At 40.3% G+C, this 24,325-nt stretch overlaps 2 protein-coding genes across 2 annotated transcripts; one reads left to right on the plus strand and one right to left on the minus strand.

Moving 5' to 3' along the window:
• Positions 1 to 905: 905 nt before the first annotated feature.
• wdr13 (WD repeat domain 13) lies at positions 906 to 11,013 on the plus strand. The gene is made up of 10 exons (XM_044037508.1): positions 906 to 967; positions 2,620 to 2,707; positions 2,824 to 3,055; positions 3,427 to 3,536; positions 3,723 to 3,853; positions 3,937 to 4,244; positions 5,772 to 5,952; positions 7,250 to 7,391; positions 7,555 to 7,673; positions 10,129 to 11,013. Exons 2-10 carry the CDS (start codon positions 2,667 to 2,669, stop codon positions 10,311 to 10,313), a joined length of 1,449 nt encoding a protein of 482 aa, XP_043893443.1. The 5' UTR covers positions 906 to 967; positions 2,620 to 2,666; the 3' UTR covers positions 10,314 to 11,013.
• A 5,510-nt stretch (positions 11,014 to 16,523) lies between these two features.
• On the minus strand, positions 16,524 to 19,626 carry LOC122777766 (probable G-protein coupled receptor 173). Its single transcript, XM_044039220.1, has 2 exons — positions 19,533 to 19,626; positions 16,524 to 18,566 (listed from the first exon to the last, which is right to left on the minus strand). The coding sequence occupies exon 2, from the start codon at positions 18,400 to 18,402 to the stop codon at positions 17,191 to 17,193; it is 1,212 nt and encodes a 403-aa protein (XP_043895155.1). The 5' UTR covers positions 18,403 to 18,566; positions 19,533 to 19,626; the 3' UTR covers positions 16,524 to 17,190.
• Positions 19,627 to 24,325: the final 4,699 nt, after the last annotated feature.

The raw sequence follows: 24,325 nt of genomic DNA on the forward strand, positions 1-24,325 counted from the left end.
ACTGCACATCTCTGCTGAGCCAGGCGAAAGCTCGCAGCTGACCTTGTAATACTGCCATTGTGAACTGACTGGAACTGTGCTCATGTATTGTGTGTTACAGAAAAGCATTTGCACCATGTTACAAGTCACAGTATAGTGAATATTATTGTTTTTGTTTTGGATAACACACTCATTGATCAAGCAGTCTGGATACATTAGAGAAGTTTGTCTTCAGAAATAAAAATTTGAATATTTTGTTGTCACACTAAATTAGTCACCACTATATGAGAAGGATGATAGCAGGGATCTTACGTCTGTTTTGTCCAACTGAAAAAGTAAGAAGCAGATGTTGATGCACTTTCTTTGCAGATATTAATTATGGCCCAAGGCTAAAACGATTAGATTATGATGTTGGTGATCACTGGAAATGACTGTTAACCTTGCAAAATGGTCCAAATCTAGACCAATATCTAGATTTCAAAGAGTGATTCTTCAAACACTTCATGAGAATAATTATTTAAACATGTGAGCAAATGAGGCTACATCTGCTTTTCTACGTCTTCATTTTAAATTTAATTAAACACATTTCAGGTATGTGTCAGAGGATAGCTGTGTGACTGTGGTGATAATAAAAAACCTAAAAAACACCTATCACACTGAGTATCTGAAGCAGAATTGATGCCTTTTTAAGCTAAAAAGAGAAATGTGGGTGAAGCCTGAGTGACCTTTGATCTCTAATTAATGACGTATAAATACATTTCCATTCATGTAAATTAATTTAAACATCTTTTGATATTAATCAACTGATTATTGTACCATATACCCCGTAGTTAATGCTTGTGGTTGAAATGTGTGATATTTGTAGCAGATTGTCTTCACATCAAGCTGTGGGTCATCATGTGGCTTCACTGGGGGTTTGGCTGGTTTACGCCGAGTCACGTGACCTGATAGGGGAAAAAATAGCAGCGATGGAGAGAAGCTAAGGAAGGTGAGTCGTTTTTCACACAATGTTCTCCCCTTTTTTATGTGTCGCGTCACCACAATGAAACCTCCGAACTGTATGTAGAATTAACAACATATAGACTCTTTATGTACTCCGAAGAATGAGCAGGAAGTGGATTATGCGAGGACATCGCGAACGATGTTGTGGCTAACATGCTAGTTGCTAACATGCTAGCGTCAGGTAGCTTTAGCTGTCAGGGGAGAAACTCGTCTAATATTTTTGTGACTGTTTTGTGACAATTTTTTTGACTTGTTTTGTTTTAATTTTTTTTATCACCGTTTTCTTTGTCACCGTAACGAGTATCGTAACAGACATCATGGTTAAAATCATATTATCGTGGTGTTTTCCACTGTGGTGCCATTTCATCCTGCATCATCACCAGAGTCAATGTTGTGATGATGATGAAGGGTGGGGTAAAATTTCATATATATGACTGTAGCGTCCATGCTGTTATTCTCATATTAATTAGAGGAGAGTAGAACACCGACAGCTCAAAATCCACAATACACACACACTGCACAGATCCATCACACCCACATTGTGCTTTAGATTTATTTAGCATTTAGCCATTGTCTTAACATCATGCTTAGAACCATACTGTTGTTAATCTTAAAAGAAGTTATACTGTATTTTTAAAAGTATACTCTGCTAGTATGGAAGTATCTCACAAATAATATAAGATAAGATAGTCCTTGTGGCGAGGGCATTGAAGCATTCATAAATAAGCTTAACATAGTGAAAATCAATAGCTTAAGATCTTGTGGTTAGTTAAAATGAGACAATAATGACAACTAGGGCTGAACAATTTTGAATGAATATCTAATTGTGATTATTTTGACTGAAATTGTGATTGCGGTATGATTTGCAATATTACAAAGAATGGTGATTTTTATCAAATTGTTCTCATTTTATTTGTTTTCTGTCTAAAATTTTCAAGGTCAGGCTGTAGTTCAGTCCCTAGAGGGTCTTCTTAAAAATTCTTGGATAGAGAACAGTAGGGCTGAACATCAAAATCAAAATTTCAATAAAATCTCAATATGGCTTACTACAATTTTCAAATCGCAAGAGGCTAAATATTTATTTATTTTCCCGATCTCTTTATGACGTTTTTCAGACGGTGCTACGTAATATTTGTTAAATGGAAAGATACATACCCAAAAGAAGAAAGGGAGGAACAAAGGAATGCAATATTTATTCAAGCCATTTTTAAATTAAATATTGTCCTGACCTACACATATTCTACAAACAGAATTGTTTCGCACAGATTTGCACACAGTGCATGCATTGGATACTGTTAGCAGCACTGCCTATGTTATTGTATCTGTCTCTATAAAAATAAATAAAACAGAACCTTGATCAGGACAATAAAGTTACTTGCAAAAGAGATGCTGCTAAAGTGCTAAACTCCAGGCTGTGATATTTGTTTTATGAAGAGCAGCATGACACAGAAGACTGGCACAGGCTCTCTGAGCTGTTGAATTAGGCTGCACATATGTCTAAGGTGAACATTAAAAACATTTATGGATCTAGTGGTTAAAATTTATTTAAGTAAAAGTGTGCTATTAACTATAGTGGTGGATATTTGGATTGGATAGGTTGGAACATAGTATAATTATGAGCTGTGTGTATATTGACAGGGATCTGCTCTGGCAGTGGCTTCAGTTTTACCAAGAGTGCTTGTGGAATGGCAGCAGTTTGGCAGCAGGTTTTGGCAGTGGACGCAAGGTAAGACTGAGTTAGGCGCTAATCCTTTCAAATGATAAAAAAAGCCATTCAGATGTGCAATTTCCTATGGATCACTTGTGACTTGTTTGTCGTGTGTCACTTCCTCTCCTCCCCAGGTACAATGCTTACCGCACGCCTACGTTTCCACAGTTCCGAACTCAGTACATCCGCCGACGCAGCCAGCTGCTCAGAGAGAACGCCAAGTGTGGCTTTGAGCCAGGACTGCGCAGGCAGTACCTGAGGCTGCGCAGTCAGCTGCTGGCCCTGCGCTACGGGCCCCTGTCTGAGCAGAGCAGCTTCAGGGCCAGCAGTGTGCGCAGCTCCCGCACCACACTGGACCGCATGGAGGTCAGATAAAAACAAACAGAAAGGCCAGTAAAAGAGAAAGAATAGCAGGGGGTGTACTAGCAGTGTACTCATTTGATAAAAGCATAGCATTTTGGATAGCATATGAAAGCCATTGGATGTTCAGACATTACGTTGCATCAATCAGCAGCATAGCCAACAAAACTCCTTGAATATTAAACTGAGCAGCTTGGTTGAAATGGCTGGCTTTTCCTGTGTATATGCGCAGTGTGCTTAAATTAAAATTGCATTGTAATTTTCAATATTGATGGTTATTTTATGACTATTTGTGGTCACAATTATTGTTATTGTACTTGCACTCACTCCTATGAGGGTCTCTCCCCTCTCCTCTCCTCTCCTCTCCTCATGGGTAGGACTTTGAGGAGGACCCCCGCGCCCAAGGGGCTCGTGGTCACCGCCGGTCCGTCAGCAGAGGCTCCTATCAGCTGCAAGCCCAGATGAACAGAGCTGTCTATGATGAGAGGTACCAGGAAACCTGGTCTTCTTTCTCCTTTTATCTATTACATTGCATCTATATGCATTTTGTCGGTAAAATTGATATTAGATGACTTAACTTATATATTTCCTTATTTTATTCTGAAGGCAAGGCAAGGAGTGGTAGGTGCGTTGTTTACATGCTTACATGGTGGTGTTTTGTTCCTGGCTGCAGGCCTCCGGGCAGCTTGGTGCCCACCTCTGTGGCAGAGGCCAGTCGTGCCATGGCAGGAGACACAACACTGAGTGAAAATTATGCTTTTGCTGGCATGCACCACATATTTGACCAACATGTTGACTCTGCTGGTGAGTAAGTTAAATGTATAATAATCAAAATGTTAATCATCATTATCTTCTCCACACTTACGTCACTGCCCTCCTTCTTATAGTTCCACGGCTGCAGTTCGCCAACGACGACAAGCACCTGCTGGCTTGCTGCTCATTGGACGGCACCCTGTCCATCATGACTCTGTCCCCGTCTCCTCCCAGTGTGAAGGTGACACTTAAAGGCCATGGAGGTCCTGTCACAGACTTTGCGTGGTCTCTGAGCAATGACATTATAGTGTCAACGTCACTTGACGGGATGCTGCGCATCTGGAACACAGAGGATGGTCGTTGCATCCGAGAGGTCAGAGACCCAGAATCCAGTGAGCTGCTCTGCTGCACTTTCCAGCCAATGAATAACAATCTTACTGTGGTGAGTCCCATTTGATACCTTTTAACATTTTTATGTTCTCTAGTCATGATTCCTTATGGTACGAAGATCCTCATCTCGCCTGCTGTATTTTTAGTTTTCATTTTTTAAACTATAAACCAAGTTGTGTGTGCATCTTACTTTTTTTCTTGTGTCATTGACTTTAAAAAAAAATTATATTTAAGAAGGCACTGCTCAGTTGCATTTATGATATAATATGTATTGTGAACATAAATCATTTATAGTGACAGCAGTATTGGCAATATGTTAAATCATTCATTATGTTTATTTATCAGTCATGAGTCCATCCATTACGTTGATGTTATTTTGGACTAAATGTGAGTAAAGGCAGTAGTTAAAACCTGTTAATACTTTTTGTGTATCTATTTGCGACAAAAGAATGTCACCGTCTTGCAACTGGTGTAAATTTCCCAAGGATAATTTAGTTTGACATCTTGTTGAGACAAACGGCCACAAATTTAGCAGAAAAAAAGGAGTCTCTCTGTTTGTTTGTGTTTCCGTACTTGCACTTGCCAATGTGTCTGTGCAAGTACGTGTGCACAACAACTGTGTTGTGTTGTTAGTTGTTGTGTGACAACTAACGCACGTTGCGTTAGTTGTTGTCACACCGGTACAACGTCACACTACACGGCCTGCCAAGTAAACATACTGTTCTCAATTGAAACACGAGTCCGACCCAAAGCTTTACCATTCCAAACCATATCATACTGTACCAAACTGAACTCTACCATGATGGACAAACAGCCCTAGTGCCCCAAGAAAGCTTAAATGAGAGAATGTTAGTTTAGCAGTTGTAATTCCCTCCTCAGATTTTAGTGCATGCTGTCAAATTAATCTATCTTATTTTATTCAAACATTGCCATTTTGTGTGTGAAATATCATGTAAAAATATTGTGCATAGGCAAACCAAGCCTCATGTTGCTATCCTTTCATCCCACTCTAAATGGCTTCATGCATATTTACACTCTCCAGGTATTGATTGTTTTGTATCAAATATCAGCTTTTGTAGTCACAACCAGAGTGGAAAATGTCTTGGACGGTTCTAAATTAAATCTGCTCTTCAGTTTGATTGAGGAGCAGAATGTGAAGAGTAAGCAGGGTTGTAAACGACAGTGTCCATTTACGCTTCATTAAGTGAAACATGAGGGAGATGGAGATTTGTTTTTGTTTGACAGAACAATAAGGGATTTGAGCAGGAACACATTAATTTCTGTAGCGCAGAATTTTAAATCAGGTTTGCACAGGGTTTTGCTGGCCTGTCGTTTGTCTCACCTGCCTTATAGACAATGATTAATGTTGGATTAAACTCTGTCGGTGTAACACACATCATATATTGTATATTTTCAGCACATGGTGCATTCAATCTTGATACAGTATGTCGTGTATAGATCACAGTTCATTCAAGAGTTTCATTACATTACATTTTACCATAAGAGACCTAATGTAATGTCATCTCAGTGCTGCCTTGTGGAAATAATGAAGGTCCTCACTCTGGGTTGTGGTTTCCAGGTGGGAAACAGCAAGCATCACCTGCAGGTGGTAAACATCTCCACTGGGAAGAAGGTGAAGGGGGGCTCCAGTAAGCTCACAGGCCGCGTGCTGTCGCTCTCCTTTGATGCTCCGGGCAAGATCCTTTGGGCTGGCGATGACAGAGGAAGCATTTTCTCCTTCCTCTTTGATATGGCCACAGGTATGATCCATTTGGTGTAAAAACATGCACTGACCACAAATGCTCTAAAAGCATATTCTAAAGTATTAAAGTAAAAAAAGTATTTAAGTAAGAAATGACATCTTGATATTATTTTTTATTTAGCCGATATCCTTAATTTTCTGACTTATAACTCATTGATTGTTGCTTACAGGTTATAGCAATGGACACAATATTAAAGAAGCAACCCTCATTTATTGTCTTCAAACACAAGCTTTAAATTAAAAAACGTCCTTGATATAAATAAAATCCCCAATTTTCAGTCAAATGGAAAAGAATACTATCATTATATACTGTATGCATCTATTAGGACTGTCAGTTTTTCCAAGAATTAAGTTTGAACTCATTTATAATGACTCTTAATTTGTTCAATAAATTCAACACTGAATCCTGCTGCTGTGTTCACTGCTGCGAATGTGTGGAGTTTACGTGTGTGTCTCAATCGGCTTTTGTAAAGTCATTTATGTACTCGACATTGTCAATCTGCACATCGTTAAAACACAAATGACGATGCTACCGCAGACGATGTATATCGCACCACCTCTAGCCACACCACAGATACTAAGGCTCAATCCCATTTCACTCCTTGCAACCACTTAGCCCTTACCCCTGTTTTGTGTGTTGAGGCGGAGATTAAGCTAATGTGACGTTAGCATGTTGTTTAGGGTTAGACTTTTTATCAGACTCTCATACATGGCATAAACTGGTCCATCAGTATTCCCATTGGCTGAAGACTAATATTTTTAATAGTGCCCATAGTCCACAATAATGTTATAACAACAGATGACAGTGGCGTTTTTGTGATGATATTTAGCAAACACTCATATTGTGTTCTTGAAGGAGTAGATTTTAATCACCACCCCTTGTAACTAAGCCAGGGGTTAGGTGTAAGAAATAGAAATGGGATTGGACCTAATAGTCTACGTCTTTTTCCACTATGATCCCTGCATTATTCTGTGAGAAACTGTTAAAAAACGTTAAAGGAATTGTGAAGATAAAATCCTTGTATTCCCCAGAATTGAATCTCCTCCATAAGTTAATGGGCTCCTCCTTGGCTTTTACACTGTCCTCCCATTCATTTGGAAAAAAATCGCTTCAGTAGTTTTCGCGTAATCCCGCTAATGCATAGAGAGACTGATAAACGGCACCAAAAACATGACCTACTTTTGTGGATGTAATTATAAAGATGTAATTCTTTTTTGGTTTTTGCACTGAATGAGAGAGAAAGCTGTTGATGTGTCTCTGCCGGTCTCTGCTGTTTCTGCCCGCCCTCCCACAGGGAAGCTGACCAAAGCCAAGCGCCTGGTGGTGAACGAAGGCAGCTCCATCTGCAGCATATCTGCTCGGTCCTGGATCAGCCGAGAGGCCAGAGACCCCTCTCTGCTGGTCAACGCCTGTGTCAATAAGCTGCTTCTGTACAGGTCAGTCTGTAAAGTCACTGCTTATTAATAGGCATTTCTTGCCTTCAGCTGTGAAGAGATTTAGTTCAAACGCAAAACATTTTAATTCCTCTAATGTGTCTGTGGAGATGCGTTTACACCGCTGTCTTGAATTTAATCTCTTATGCCACATTTTCGCTGGCAGGGTGGTGGACAACGAGGGCACACTACAGCTAAAGAGAAGCTTCCCAATCCAACACGGTTCCCAGCTGGTTCACAGCATCTTCTGCCCCCTCATGTCTTTCAGACAGGGGGCTTGTGTGGGTAAGACTTTGCTCAGCGCTCCCGCTGTGGTATGTGAATAGAAAATTAGACCACAGTTCATTAATTGCAGGCTGCCCAGTGTGGCGAAAAAAGGAAATGTAGGAAAAAAAACCTTACTGCTGCTTTTGGATACAAAAAAAACATGACTAAATTCGAAAAACCTCCCAGCAACATTATTTTCCTACCCGGGTTTGAAGCGTGTGTTTATCTAACTAAGAGGTTGATACATTTTTCATAGATGTAATAAATTCTACGGCAAGTTGTTTACATGAGAGCAGTAATATTTGACATTACTCCATCCCAGAGCTCCAATTAACAGGGTTTTCCTACTCGTGAAAATAACCTTGCAGAATCTTCAGCACGGTTTCTTACGTTATGTTCAAAAAAAGACATGGAAGTGATGAATGACAAACAGGCAGCATGTCCACACTCTTTTAAAATATGTTAATAATATAAATCTTGTGTCCATAGATAAAAATGAGTGATTTTACCTAACGTCGCAGGGGAGTTATCAGTGCAGGGCTCCATTCATCAGCGAGAAAAAGCAGCAAACGTATAACATAAACTAATACAGGCATACACTTCAATAGGTCAGCCTTTTGTTAAATGGCTAAAATCTGTTTGTGCCTCTTTCCCTGCTGGCAGCCGCGTTAGTGACCGTGTCCAGGCTGGTTCACAGAAACGGCAGCATGCTCGGCAATGTCAGTGTCGATGGATGAGTCATTTTCGAAGGGAAAAAAACCCTAAACTATCCCTTTTAAAACCTACTGTCAGTGAAGTATTTGTTACAGTAAGACTTAAGTAGCTCTATATTCTTACATCTATCGCTGATCTTTTTGTGGTTCTCTCATTATTATTATTATTATAATAGAACTTTATCCATTCAGAAGCCAGAACTCCACAAACGGGTAGTCTTCTTTGCTTCATTGCTTTATTCGTCACCACTGTCACAATATTAAGTCGAATGAACACCTCATTTCTTTTTCTAATTGTTCAACACGAGTAGTGGAACTTTTTCTGCTCTTTTTCAGGCAAAATATAGTGGGAATAATGTGGCGTTTAGACCCAAGTCGCATTCGTCATAATCAGATTATTGTGTCCTATTGGAGCTTTGGCAGCGGCGAATTATCATTACTGGACTATGAATAACGTCTCATTCCAAATAAGGTTAGGTGTCAGATTACTGGTTTACATCGTCTTTGACTAGAGACGGCGAGATTTTCATTTTCAATACAAAATGAAATGACCAGTGAACCTTCAGTTATGTTTTCTTTTAACTTCTGGTCCTTTGAGTCAATAGACAATGACTGTAATTAACTACTGTGCCATAACCACTGTGCAATATGGACGTCCACTGTACTTGTGTGTTTATAACTTGGTACCTTCTGTACCATTGTTGCATACCTCCACACTTCTCTGTACATACCAGGTTATACACAGTTCACTGTGTATAACCTGAAAAATACTTTCTAACACTATTCATACACTGTGTATATGTAAGTATTTGTTCACTTCTTGTATATTTGACACAGAAGTATTCTTTTTAATATAATTTTTATTCTCTTTTTAGTATATCATACCTTACTTCACATACTGATGTCATAAAAACGAGAGAAAACGTAAATATTTTAGAAATCTTTTGTTATTTATTTGGCAAATAACAAACTGGATTCACCTTTTTATACCCAAGTTTGGGTATAACTGGGCTTCTTCTCTGAGAAATCAGAAATGTATCAAGCAAACATTCGACCACTAAAACTCATTTTCCTGTTCAGGAATGAAAGTAAGTAACTACACATTTTAACATCTTAATTGTTCTTTTTCCTGTTTTTTTTCGTGGATAACAATAATAATTATATTTTAGCATTAAAAATATCATTTTGATTAAAGAGCTTCTGCGCACTGGTGTAATAACCATTAGAAAAACGTAAAAAATGATTTTGATAATTACCAATGCTGTTAGGGCTGCCACCAACGATTATATTCATAATCGATTAATCTGTCGATTGTTTTTTCCTCGATTAATCGTTTGGTCCATAAAAAAGTCTGATCAGCCTTTTTCAAACCTAGAAAGGCTGATGTTCTTAAATGTCTTGTTTTGTTGGAAAACCAAAAAATGATTCAGTGTAAATGATTTCTTTGTTACTTGGAGCAAAGAAACCCAGGAAATATTCACATTGACGAAGCTAAAAAATCAGGAAACTTGTTTTAATTCCTTTAAAAACACTCAAACCGATTAATCGATTATCAAAACAGTTGACAATTAATTTAGTAATCGATTAATTGAGTAATTGTTTCAGCCCTAAATGCTATTAAGTTAGTGCAGCTGTGGCTTTGGGTGGTGGTCTTATACATGTGTTAACTGTATGTTAGTATAGGCTGTGAATCTCTGTTTCTTTGTAGTTCCTCGGGATCACTAAAGTATTTTCTGATTCTTCTTTACTGTCTGATACAGTGACGGGCAGCGAGGACGCCTGCGTCTACTTCTTTGACGTCGAGCGCAACACCAAGGCAATAGTGAACAAGTTGCAGGGTCACGGTGGACCGGTGCTGGACGTCAGCTTCAACTGTGACGAGAGTTTACTGGCGTCTGCCGATTCCACCGGTATGGTCATCATCTGGAGGCGGGAGCAAAAGTGATCCTTCCATCTCCCACACACACACACACACACACACAGACACAGAAAAAAAAGCCTGCTGTATCCGTCCAATACGACTTTCACTGGAATGTAAGAGGCGGCGTTAAATGTTTAATTTAATGATACTAAAGTGCAATCAGATATGCTGTGTAGGTGGTAGGGATTGTCTTAAAGAATGGGTGGGTAATGTGTGTGTGTGTACTTGTACAGCTGCAGCTGAGACATTGCTTTTAATCAAAATAAGACGGAAACACTTCTCCCATGCATGTGTCGTGGCTTCAACACTGACTCGCACAGAAATGACTGACTGACACGACGAGAACACAACACAACGCAACCTTCCTGAGAAAACTGTAGCACACCGACGGACGGACGGGCGGTCCCTCTGGCATAGATTCAGTTCACGATTTATGTAACTGTTACTCAAGCAGTGTAATCACGTGTTGTAAAAAAAAAAAAACGCCTTTATTTGCTCTCAGTTCTGCTATTTGCCTGTTTGCATAATTATCCATGTGCATGATATTCACGCCAGAGTCACTCATAGGCAAATCGGATTGATCCTAAAAATATACAAGTGGGGTTTTTAAGTATGCGTTTGTACTCATCTGTATGTGTGTGTGTGTGTGTGCGTGTGTGTTTTCGGGTTATGCTGATTCATATGTTATTTAATACACATACGGAATAAACTAACGTAACTGTCAGTCGCCTCGTGTGTGTGTGTGTCATTTCCTTTACGTTTTTAAAGATGGAAATACTAACGTGTGAAGAGCTCGATGTAGTATAGTGGTCAAATGTAGGAGAGTGTTAGTCATTGTGTGGCTCTTCATGATCCACACAGCAGGTGTGAATAAACGTGTCGCATTTGATGCCGCCAATATATAGTGCGATATAAGATGCACGTTTGTGTTTAAACATTGTGCGAGAGCTTCAGCGTAGTGATGTGGATATAATTTCAATCCTAAACCTCTTGCCTCAAACTCAAAATGAGCTGGGGGCCAGTGAACTTCTAGCCTGGTCAGGAGGCGTCCTGTCAAGTGAAAACAATTAACCGTTTTAGTGATTAGAAATTAAAAATAGTATCTTAATAATCCATTATGATGTTGATGTCTCAAGGGTCAGAACTGAATTAGGATAAAAGACTTGCCTGAAATGAGCTAGAGAAAAATTTGAAACTTAAAGACTTTGGTCTCACTGGATGTTTTTACGAGTGCTGGACGATTAGGATCGATGCCCTTGCTGATTTATGGTTTTTTTTATGATTGTGTTGGGTTTTATGATTATGATTGTGGTCCTGAAATGTGCTTATTTCATGTTTTTTATAGTATGTATGGCTGCTGACTGTTGTGTTGTACTATGTAACTGTGCTTCTGCTGCCTGTCATGGCCAGGACACACTTGAAAAAGAGATTTTTTATCTCAGTGTGTTTCTTCCAAAAATGATGAATATATAAATAACAAAAATGGACAGAGAAATAAAATAGAGTCAAAACAACATGTAGACAATTGTAATTAAAGCTCATACATACAATTCAATGTTGAATTTAAATTTTAATTTGCTAAACATATCCTAATGTATTATTTTTGTTATATTGTTCACTGTTAGTCAGTGTGGGCCAGTTTTCTTTATAATATTAAATTATGTGTAGGGCCCCCATTAGGCCTAAATTCTCCTAAACTCATTTGTCATGTTGTTTGGTTGAGAAACCTGCAAACATTCACCATCAAGAACTGCAGTTTGTGTTAAGTATTATACAAACATGTTGACACTTGTTTTCCATTTTAGGAGCAATCTGCAATCGAACCCACACCCAAATATCTCTTAAGCACTTTATCAATATCAAATACGTCATAATATGCAATAGCAATGTGATATTAAATAATATAATGTGAAATAACGATAAAACTTTGACGTTACAGTTCAGTAATAAGAAGCTAATTGTCTCATATTTCTAAAGGAATTTCCATGTAACGACTTGGTTGATGAGAATTAGTAGATTAATGCCTTCATATGAAAATACTAGTGAAAAGAATTGGTAATCATCATGTTATAATGTTGAAATTCAACATTACAACATGCTGTTCTGCTTATCTTTAATGCAGGGACTTTAACATGGGGTCGTTTCTGTGTAATAACTCTGTCATTTTAACACAATATTATGTTGTGACTAACTCGTCTTTTATAATTTTGCTTCCAGTTCTATTACCATGTTATTACTGGTGTGAAGTCACATCTGCTTTTAAAGATTGTTCATGGCAGAAGAATCCAGTGTTCTGCAAAAATAACATGTTGACCCCTCATTTTTTTTATCATTGGACCCTTTGAGTTTGTCCTGACCAACAGCAGTTAAATCTAAACATGTGGAAGTCGCTGCTTTGCAGTAAATCAGGATAACATGAAGGAATCTTGAGGCGAACAGTTTTAACAACATGGATGATTAATCCACAAATTCACTGGCTTGAATTTGGTGAGGTGACTCAGATGAGGGTGCTGTGATGTGAGCGAGTGAAAGCACAATGAATGGTTGCTGTCAGGACAGGGTCTTTGTCTGAAACAGGCAGGACAGAGCAACAGTAAACTATCGCCTCTCCTGTGAGAAACTCTCTGTCCCTCTCTACACAACGCGGTCTCTGCGTCTTCAGAACAAACGGTGGGCGAGCATATGTTTTCACAAATGAGTAAGACGGCCTTTGTTGTGGTGAATCTCGGCGAGAAAGGTGGGAAGAAAACTAAAAATAAGCACCTGGAGACGGAGAGAGAACCTAAAGCTAAACCTGGACAGTTAGAGAGCGATCACAGGCGATGCTTTTCACCGTGAAAACATCATTTTCAATCAGCGCACACAGACACACAATAGGAAATCATCTCATTCAAATTCATAATATAGGCTAAGTGTTGACGGGGAGAATAGACAATCGCACCCTCGCTGGGTTTCAGTCAGGTCCTAATTAAGACGAAACAAAATTTCTTTTTTTCCCGATTCTTCTTTATAATGTCAGAATAATTGTGCTAAGGTTGGCTGCACATGTGGAGGATTTGTTGCACCACTCGGGGGGATTGAGTATAAGAAGTGTTTTATTTATGTGCTTTATGTTTCTGATTCTGCAGAGGAGTTAACCCTCGGTGACATTTAAAAGTGCCTTCCATTACTTAAGAGTACATTATTGTTTTTTTTCTCCTTCAACGACTGCAATCCAGATACTTGCTTACTTATGAATTTGAAATGTGCTGTGTTTTTCTAGTCCCTTGTGTAAATAGACCCAGATTTCAGTTTGCACAAAAAGAAATCTTATTTTCATGCTTTTACAATCATCACCTCTAGATTTTATGTGGAATTATATTACTATAGTTCATATCTAAGATGAACACTTTCTCATAACCAATCTATTATGTGGATAATTATTTGGGAAAAAAAAGCATAGTATTACTGTAATATTATCCCTTTGTTACCACACTGTTACACTGTAATTACCATTCTACATAATATTTCCTCCCCATTACAAACTCATGATACTGTTACTGTGTTACTACTGTACTTTAATGTTGTACTGTAGTGTTTTAAATCATTTTCTTAATGTATTTGAAAGACCTCACAAAATGCTTGTCTTTGCTTCATAATTTTACACAAGCTGAGGAACATTTGAGGGATTTTTTTCAAAAAAATGAACTTTTACTTAAGTAATGGAAAGTTTAATTAGTCAGAAATTAAGTGCGTCATTTCTGTATCAAATAAAACAGTGGATACTTTGTTCCTACAGCCTTTAGCGATAATAGGACATATTACATAATTAGTTAAAGGTGCAGTATGTACATTTTACTAACATTTATTGGTCAAGTGGCATGTTGCCTCACAAGTGTGTTGGAGAACCTGTGTAGTCTTCAGTTACCATCAAAACAGCCATTCATACAATCAGGTGATTCTACACCAGTGGTCAGCAACTGGTGACCCGTGGGCCAAAACTGGCCCATCAGCATCAGTATCTGGCCCGGCAGATGATCGAACAAATCTGATCTTAAATGATTTGCTTGTCGTCACACAAAAAAATGAAGAATTCCGAGCTTTTATTCTGAAAAAAATATAAACTTATTCAAAGAGATTGTGTTGCTATAATTGACAGTTAACATAAACTAAATGTTTGGTTTGAAAAATAATAATAAAAACACTGCTATTGTCATGTTAACAGCCAGGTTTGGGAAGTAAATAAATTTACGATTATCAAATGTTAGGCTCAAAGAAGCAGCATTCTTAATTCTTAAAACTGAAATGATGCACAATATATATTAATGCGGCAAGCATGGGTTTTTGTTTGCGACTGAAGACATTTTAAATATGATGTTTTGGCCCAATATTCAATTACTTACAAAACAATTACATTTACTTGTATATATGTGACTATAATTCCCGCCAAATTGAAATCATTTCACCCAGATTTCACACACTGGATCTTTTGAAAACATTGTGTTGTTTAGTTATGTTCTTGACTTTATGACTCTTTTTTTGTTGGTGCTACTCTGTGACACTATAATTTAACAATTTCCATCATCCTGTACTTTTCATTCATGGTTAAATATATATATATATTTTTAAAAATACCCTACTTGTTGGTTTCAAGCACACTTTAGGTCCCTGAGTCCAATCATCGCTCTATTCTGTGTTTGTTCACCCGTCTCTTCAGATTTGACATGGTGGTTCTGGACAGAGAAATACAAAAAGAATCATTTTGACTCTGGAGTGTTTTGTTATTCAGTGCTTCCAGGAGATTAGTTCTTGATTTCACGAGGCAGAGTGTCTAAAATAAGACTGAGGTGTTAGAGAGAGAGAGAAAAAAAATCACTTAGGGATACACACAGGATGTAATTTGCGCTATGTGTGCCGATAGCAGTCTATTTCCCAGTGAAGTGTTCTCCAGGCCTTGTCAACATGCAGACAGGTCACAAAACTCCAAATGCATCAAAAGTAGAGTCTTTATTGATGAGTGGGCAAAAGAACCACCTCGGTTAAACTGTACACTTACAGGATATCGTCTCGCAAAAAGGAATGCCAGACGTAAAAATGATGGACCCCGGGTTCACTTTTTCACTTTTGTCCGTCCGCGTGTCGACATCTGTACAAGTTGTAATCCCTGTTTACTATGAAATGCAGTGGAATGCATGCTATAACAGTATGCTGTGCAAGTGTCCACATTTTAAAAAAAACTGACCGCACGAATATATCTATGCTTAAACATACTGTAAGTCGGACATTTTTCGTTTACATCAGTCTTAATTTGGGGAGACAGCTCCATGTAGTCTACGCCGGGTTTTCCGTACTGCCAAACCTCTCTCTCCGGAGTTCGCGCCCGGCTTTAAGACGCTTTTGATTCTCAACGTACCGCGATCCAGACACACAACTGTTGACATTAAGGTCGAGGAGGAATATCAAGAAGGGGCCTGGTAACATTCAAGTTTCCTTTCGCATTATTATTATTCGCATTATCATTTTTTCTTTTTTTTATTCTCATAATAGTATATTTGAAAAAAAAAAACATTCTCAAGATCATTTTGCAAATACATGTTCATTTGCTAACGATTTTTTCTTCTTTTTTTAAAAGTCTTAATTTACACATCACCGTTCAAGTCGCTGAAACCTACTGACTGTAATGTACAGACGTCGTTTTCTAATTCAGCGGTTCCCGTCTTTATTTTGTTTGCACGTATGTGTGTGCCTGTACATTACCATATGGAATACATCAGTTGTAGGTTTTCACTTAAAGGATACATTTCCATATGATGACCGTTCAATTTGGCGCGACTTGTGAGACCACAAGATGGTGGCCGTTTTTTTCGCATTGACTCAAATTTGTACTGGAACCTATTTTGCCATTGTTACTTATCGCCGTCTTTCTTTCCTTTCACCCTCCCCTCTTCTTTTCTTCCTCTCTCTCACTCTCACACACACACACACACACACACACACACACACACAAATGCTATATAAAAACACACAAGCAGGAATATACATTCCTGTACAGTCTATACAATATCAAATCAAGTCATATTTCAAAATAGTGTAATCTGCTTAACATGTATTGTTTACAAAGTAAAGGAAAAACAGGCAAGTTTTTTTTTTTTTTATGTTACAAAGAAACCCGACAGGCCCTAAAATCAAGTCCGAAAAAATCAAGCATGTTAGGGGCTTCTTAGGGTCACAACAGCTATTTAAATGTGTCCAAGGTTATTGGGTCCATTCAATGTTTCGCAGTCTCCTTTGAAATAGATGAAAAGACCAGAGTCCAGAGTGGTCTGTCAATCAAAAGCAGACCATTGATGTGTTCATTGATGTGTTTCAGAGTTAGTGTCACGTTCCGAGCAACATTCTCCATTCACAGTCCACAGCACATGTTTTGTCAAGGATCTGAACCCTTCCGTGTGTCCGCTCTGTGCCTCGTGTGACACAGGAAATATTCCTCAGTTGGAAACTCTGGGGCGTGTCCCTCTGAAATAAGGCAACATCAATTTAAAATGGCATCTGTCACACTCGAGTTGGAGCGGTGATTGTTGGTGATCTCTCCTACCTAGTTATCGCACGGTACATCATCAGAAATACACACCATCAAAGAGTTACCGGGGGAGGGAGGGGTGGGGGTGGGACGGGGATGGGGTGCTTTTCTTTTCAGCCCCCGCTCAAAAACCTTTGCACCCGCGACACATTGATTCAAACGTCAACATTCTTCATAAAGTAGCGCTGTGCCTGCATTTGTTGGCGAAAATGTTTTGGTTTTGTTGTGCAAAACAACAAAACAGACACTTCTACTGAAACCAAGGTGCATTACGTCACTTCTACTCGCCCACACGCTCCCTTAAAAAACCTGAAACATTCACGTCATTAAGCTGATGTCATATCACATGATGCAGTAGGCCTCATCCTGGGGCAGGTGTTGTTTAGTCCTCCAGTAGGTGGGCAGGTGAGCTCTCAGCACTTTCCTCAGGTCCTCGTTGAGCAGGAGACAGAAGATGGGGTTGACTCCAGCCTGGGCGAAGCTCATCCACACCGTGATGGACAGGTACCTGTGAGGGATGGTGCAGGACTTGACAAACACCCTCCAGAAACATGCCACGATGTAGGGAGCCCAGAGGACCAAGAAGAGCAGGGTGATGGTGTAGAACATCCTGCCCAGCCTCCGCTCTGACCTCACCTCTTCCATCCCGAGCAGCCGCCGGTGTTGATTGTGTAAATTTTGCCTGATGCCCAACAGAGTGGGTGGCATTGGACCACGACCGAACCCTGCAATCCAGTTAGCCGCGGCTTGACCCGTGGCACCGGGACCGTGGAAGGTCCAGTTCTGGCTGATGGCAGGCACCAGCTGGACGGGTTTCATCTTGCGGTGCCGATACTCGAAGAGCAGCAGCTTGGCATAGAAACCGTGCGTGGCCAGAACCACCACAGCCAGCATGAGCATGAAGCCCAGGGTGTCGTTGGTCTTCAGGTAGCGGTGTTCAAAAATACACTGATCCTCGTCGCGGATGAACTTGTATGTCCCCACGTCGAAGACCGGTGGGAACGCCATGGCGACGGCCAGTGTCCACACCATGCAAATGATGGCGGCACAGGTCCAGATGGTCATACGTTTGGCGTAGAATCGGTGGTGGGCGATGGCAAGGTAGCGCGTGACGGCCACGCAGAACAGCATGAAGGCAGCGTGAAAACAAAACAGCACGGCCATGAAAGCCACAACTTTACAGCTCAAGGCACTGTAAGTCCAGGCCGAGCTGTTGTGGACAGAGACCAGCACAAAGGGGAAGCAGGCGGCCGAGCGAACTGCATCGGCCAGGCACAAGTCCAGGAGAAAGAAGTAGGGAGCCTTGTGAAGTGTCCTGTCTCGTAGCACCAGCATGGAGACCAAGAGGTTGCCTACAAGACTGACACAGATGATCAGACCCAAGAAGACCAGCTTAAAGTAGGCAGACATATCTGTGGCAGAGACTCCTCCACTGTTGCTGCTGCCGTCACTGCTGCTGCTGCTGCTGCTTCCGCCTCTTGCTAGTCCGCTCTGTGAAGCCAGCACAGCCAGCAAACTGCCAGGGCCATCGATAGCAAAGCTCTGGTTCGCCATTCTTTCGCCCTGCCTCGCTCGACCCTGCACGATCTCAACTGATCCACCTACAGCCGCTGTCTCTTCCCTCCCTCCGCTCGCTCGCTCGTCTTTACAAGGAGAGGCTGCGAGGATCTTTTCTACCTGACAGACTCATCTTTCCTCTTTGTCCACAAGCACACCACCTGCGGACAGAAAGACACATTTTGAAGAAAAAACAAGATGTCTGACAAGCATTTTTAGCTGTGAAGCAGCACCCGCCGAACGGAAGTGGTGTTCAAATTCTTAACGGCATGGATGTAGAAGTGCTGTGTCGGGGGGAACACAGAGGAAATCTCTGCCTTCCTGTTTCTCTGAGGCTGGGATCAGATCAGCAGCTCTACAGCATGCCAGCTCCTTGGCTCTCTCAGTAATTACCTTGGCCGTTGCTAAGATACAACAGCTCACATACTTTGTGCAAGTGTGGGTGTTTGAGTGAATGCACGGGGGTGTACAGGGGGATGGAGCAGACACAGTACAACCAACACTGGCTATGTCCAACAAACAGAGATGTGGTAAATGAGCATTTTCTGCTTTCTCTCGGCTGCCGTGTGCGTGCATGTGTGTGTGAGGGTGTCATCTGTACCATTCACAGCACATAGCAAATGTGAGAATATAACGGCAGAGCAGGCAGCCATTTGGGTTTTTTTTTTATCTTTTTTTTTTATACCGTAGACTGTTGTGTGTGAAATGTGGAGGGAGGAAAAATCATCAATGTGATTACCAGGGCCTCGGAGCTGAAAGGAAAAACATGAACGTCTTTAAATGGTTACACCTCACTTGTGAGGATGCAGAGTCTGTGCTCACGATGAAATTTACAAGCACAAGGTGACAATAAAACATAGCTGTGCCTGTCTGGGTGGGCCTTGTCTATGTAGGCCATGATTTGCTGTGACTGTAGAGGCTCATTTTTATCAACACATACACAACAGCTCTGTGCCACTTTGACAAACCTGATTTCTCCTGATTTAGACGGCTGCTCGGGCCACAGACACAGAAAAAACACAGACAAACAGGTGTCAAAATCACCTCTGCTGGGTGTTTTTGTGTCGTTTGTGTGTGTGTGTGTGTGCATACACATGCATGTGTGTGTGTGTGTGATGATAACCTACCTTTCATATCCTCATCTTTGAAGAGATGTTGTCTTCTCTCACGATACAAAAAAAGAATCAACCCAGTAATCATAAAAAAAAGGATCCAAGTCTCTTTGTGTGTCACTGTTTGTTAAACCGAGAGGAAAACACATAATAATAAGAGTCATAATAATAAGGCTTCATGCTCTTGCTGTGCTCTCGGGCTCAAACAACACCTGTTATGCATAAATCCATCACAGGGAATGGATCGAATTGAGCAGCATAAAATAAACATAAGACGGAGGAGAGGCTGTGTAATGATGGAGGTGGAGAGCTGGACAAAAGATCTAAGATGAAGAAGCCACATTTAGGATGTAGGTATGAAGAGAAGAGAGGAGAGCAGAGGAGGGGGGCGAAAAAATCCACTGCCACCCTGTTTCACAGGGAGGGATGTTGTTCATTTAATCGGAATATCATCCGAGAAAACAGATTCTATGTTGCATCACGTCGAGGATGGTTTTTCCAGAGGGCGATGGAGAGAGGGAGGAAGAAAAAAAAACACGCACACACATCTTGTTCAGTTCATAAAATCCAAATGATGTCAGATTTTCAATGCTTGCAATAACCCACCCACCAAAAAAGAGAAGAAGAAGAAGAAGGCTCGCGCGTCCCCTTAAAAGAATCGCCTTGGCATCATCATCATCATCATCATGTATATTGGCTGGTGGCAGCAGAACAATTAGTCCACACAGACAGAAGCCTCGACGCGTCTCTTTTGCCCATCTTTCAGTCAGAAAAAGGGGGGCGATGTATTTACCCGGAGCTGTGGAAATATGCGGTCTTTGTTTTGCTGTCCAGCGACGGTGCGCTACATCTCAACAACCGTCCACAATAAAAAACGCCTCGGCGGCGAGAGAACACATGCATTATTGTTGTTATTATGATGATTATTATGATTATTACGATTATTATTAGTGTTGTTTTTTTTCTGCTAATCCAGGGATGAGGGAGGTCCACACTGCAAACGCGCTGCCGCGAGGCCACGTCTCGTACGTAGAGATGAATAAATGAAAAATAAACAATAATGGTAATAATAATAATAATGATAATTAAAAAGTGGGAACTACGACTAAAAAGGGAAAAAACAAAAGAAAAAACAAAAACAACGCTGCTGGATTAGGCGAATTATTCCCGAATAATCCCAATTATGGCTGCTTGCAGGGAGGCAGCTCGCACATTCGCGGAAACTGTCGGTTTTATTCGGAGAGAGAGATAGAGCGAGAGAGAGAGAGAGAGAGAGAGAGAGAGGTGTGCGGCATCATTTATGGGCCGTTCAACTAGAAAGGGATTTTTATTTATTGAATTAAATTATTTATCATGTATTCATGTATGTACTATTGTCTGTGATTCTAATGCTGTGTGTTTTGTGCAGTGTGTGTTTGTCTTCATCTGTCAACAGACTGTGTCGGTGTCTCATTGGTCTCCAGCCCTTAGTGACAGACTGAGCAGGCAAGACCCAGAATGACACAGGCTGGCCTGACAGGGCCGAAGCAAGGCATTCTGGGTCTTTATTTAAAGGAGAACAGGGATAAATACCACTTGAACCATCATCATCATCATCATCACACATGTATATGTCCTTTTCCTGTTGTGATGTGCAGCCTTTGTTACATGATAATCAAACACTTTTATTTGTACATTTACTAAAATCTGATTTACTGTTGTGTCAGTATATGGGTCAGGGACAGATCGTGAGCCGTGTTTCCAGTTTGGTTTGGTACAGTGCGGTACGGTTTGGAACGGTAAAGCCCTGACTCACCTTGCGCTTGCGTTTCAACTGAGAACAGTATATTTACTTAGTATTAAATTACATTACATGTCATTTAGCAGACGCTTTTATCCAAAGCGACTTACAAAAGTGCATTTAAACATTTGGGTACAAATAAGAGCTAGAAGTAAGTAAGAGCTTCAAGTAGATCAAACTATGAAGTGCTAGTCATAAGTGCGATGTACAAGTTCTTTTGTTTTTTTTGTTGTCGTCTTAGTCGAGGTAGCTTAGTAGCACGACACATAACGCGACGTTGTAACAAACAATGATATTGAAGCAAACACAACAGACAACAACAGAGGACGTCCATAGGTTGGTTTTCCACTATAAAAATAGTACCTACTCATCGTGGGCGGAGTCATCACTGCACGGCTGCATGAAACTGCGGTGACTTCGTTTTACACACAGACGAGTGACTTGTGACTTGTAAAGCAGCTGTTTTCAGTGTAACTCCATCATTAGAATCAGTTAATTTAAACTATTTGTTCAGTACTTCTTACATGACCGGAGCACAGTCACTGGATGGAAATACAGCGGCAGGGTTTGTGATCAGCAGTGCTGTCGCTAAATACACCAGACTCCTCTGTTAAATATTGAGATTGTCTGTTTGCAGTTTGCATTACCCAAATTATGCGGTGGTTTATGCTATAACGGTTTCTGAAAAGCTGAGTTGCACGTCAAAGCCAACATTTGGTTATTACGGTAATTTCACTCGCGCCGTTGCAGGAAGCCGGAGAATCAGAGTCTTTCAATCAATGGCTGCACCTGTTTTACACCATTCAAAATGAACATGCAAAATCTGGTGTTCGTGTAGTGTTGTTTCCATTTTAACATGCAGTAAATTGTGAATAACTGCCAGATATTGAAAGTTATTCTGGAAAATTGGGCAAAAGCACTTACTCACTTATGGTTAAAATAAGCAAATAAAAAGTCCAGACGGACATTTTGAAGCTTAAAGGGTTTATTAGACCCCAAACTGGCACAAGAGCTCTGCATGTGTGCCCTCCCCCCCCCACCCCCCAGGCTTTGACCTGGAATTTAAAGACAACATGGTGAAAATGATTTGGCTGACGAGGAAAAAAAATGCACTGCCGGCACAAAGAACTGAATATCTTAGAGGTCATGCATGGCAGTAAGACTCGGCATGCACCAACTAATGCTGTTTTGGTCTGTGACATCATAGGTCAACTGCCTAGTACCTGGACACTGGTACAAGGACGTACTGAGTGTAACTTTCCACATGTGTGTACAAGATCTGACGAGATCTGATTATACATTTACTACCACACAGAAGAGATGAGGCATTCAATGTGCTATATTTTCGCATTAAAAAATATCCTTTTCAGATTCTACAAAAAAACCCATTTAATAATCACCAGTGCTGTTAATTTAGGGCAGCTGTGTCTAATAAATGTGTTAAGCGCTGTATATATATAATATATATATAGCTGTTGCAGCTGCAGCTAAGCTTTTATATATATACTGTATAAAATTAACTTTTGCTGTGCAGATTTTTTTGGGGGTTGGTTTTGGCTTGAGGAATTAACTATGCAGAAAATGAGGTGATGGTGCAGATAAGCCTCGTTTATTCATGGACCATGGGAGATGGTTTCTTTGGGGAGAAGTTCCATGTTAAAGGAGGGCTATTACAGAAAGCAAGATTTGTCTTGTCTTGGTGGGGATTTCGCTGTCAAAGACGTTATTTAAGTGAAGGCTTGTTCTCATCGCTGCTTCAGCTCTTTCTCGTGATGAAATAGCTCCATTCCAACCAGCCAACTGTCCGTTAGAATGATGTCACTCTGGGCAAGAAAGGAAGACGATAACCCCCTTTAAATGCTGCTTTGCACGTCACAAGTAGCAAACAACAAAACCAAAAAAGGACATAAACGGTTTCGTCTGTTGTAGAAACTGATTTTCCTCTTTGAGTCATTTTTAAATCTGCCTAAATTTCTTTTTCCCCACACAAGCTACGTGACCGTCACACAGATTAGTCACTCCCTGTTCCTCTCTGTACAGAAGTGAAATAAGAAAATGTGCTGTATACAAATTCATAATTGTTTTAAGACCAAAAACAAAGACCTATAATAGCTTTAACCCTTAGTGCTCACGCGACACAGATCTTTGCCGCAGGTGCACCCATGGTAAATTGCTGTGGGGATAATACACAACTCCTTATGTGGGCATCGTGGAGGTGTGTGTTTACAGCTCACATATTCAGGCTTTAAAAAATGCAGGTTTTCTTATGCGTTGTTGACTCACGGTTATGATTCTTTATTAGTTATATGACGTAACAATGATTGTGTTTTTCTTTTCATTTTGTTCATAAAAACGAGCCAAAACTGGGACGTGTTTCCAAAATTTCACAAATTCAATCCAATTTTAAAAATTTTGAGTACTTTTTGCTTAGGTGTGTTTAAATAGTTGGTGAAAATTATCCCCCCCATCAGATTGCTTAGGTTGTGCTGAAAAAGAGCATATAAGCCACTCTATATTACACATTCTTATAACCTCTGTACAGTACTATACGTTTTAACATAGTCATGGAAAAAAGCAGCCGAATTGCTCTGCGTTCTAAGGTTTAAGGAGATACAGCAGCGTTGAATCACCTGGTAAACACAGACGTCTCATTCTGTAGCATCTGAGGCTTCCGAAAAATGGTCAGCTTTTTAAAAATGACCTCAGCTTACACATTGTACTCTATTGTGACACTATGACCTCAGAGCAATGCGTGGCCTTTGGCTGCTCTCCGCAGCTCATGTTACTTTTCCACAAGCAAAGCCATGTGTGTGTGTGTGTGTGTGTTCCAGAGTCACCTGCACCGGGGGCTCTGATGTTATTTTCGTGTGTGCCCCAGCATCGATTCTCTGAAAATGTCGTGTGCTCTTCTGCACTGACTGCAGTGTCATTGTTGTCCTTTTGCAGAAATTGAAGACAGGCAAGAAAAGAAAGAAAGAAAGAAAGAAAGAAAGAAAGAAAGAAAGAAAGAAACAGAGACACTTTGTGG

The sequence above is a fragment of the Solea senegalensis genome, linkage group LG11, assembly GCF_019176455.1.
Source record: "Solea senegalensis isolate Sse05_10M linkage group LG11, IFAPA_SoseM_1, whole genome shotgun sequence".
Lineage (NCBI taxonomy): Eukaryota > Metazoa > Chordata > Actinopteri > Pleuronectiformes > Soleidae > Solea > Solea senegalensis.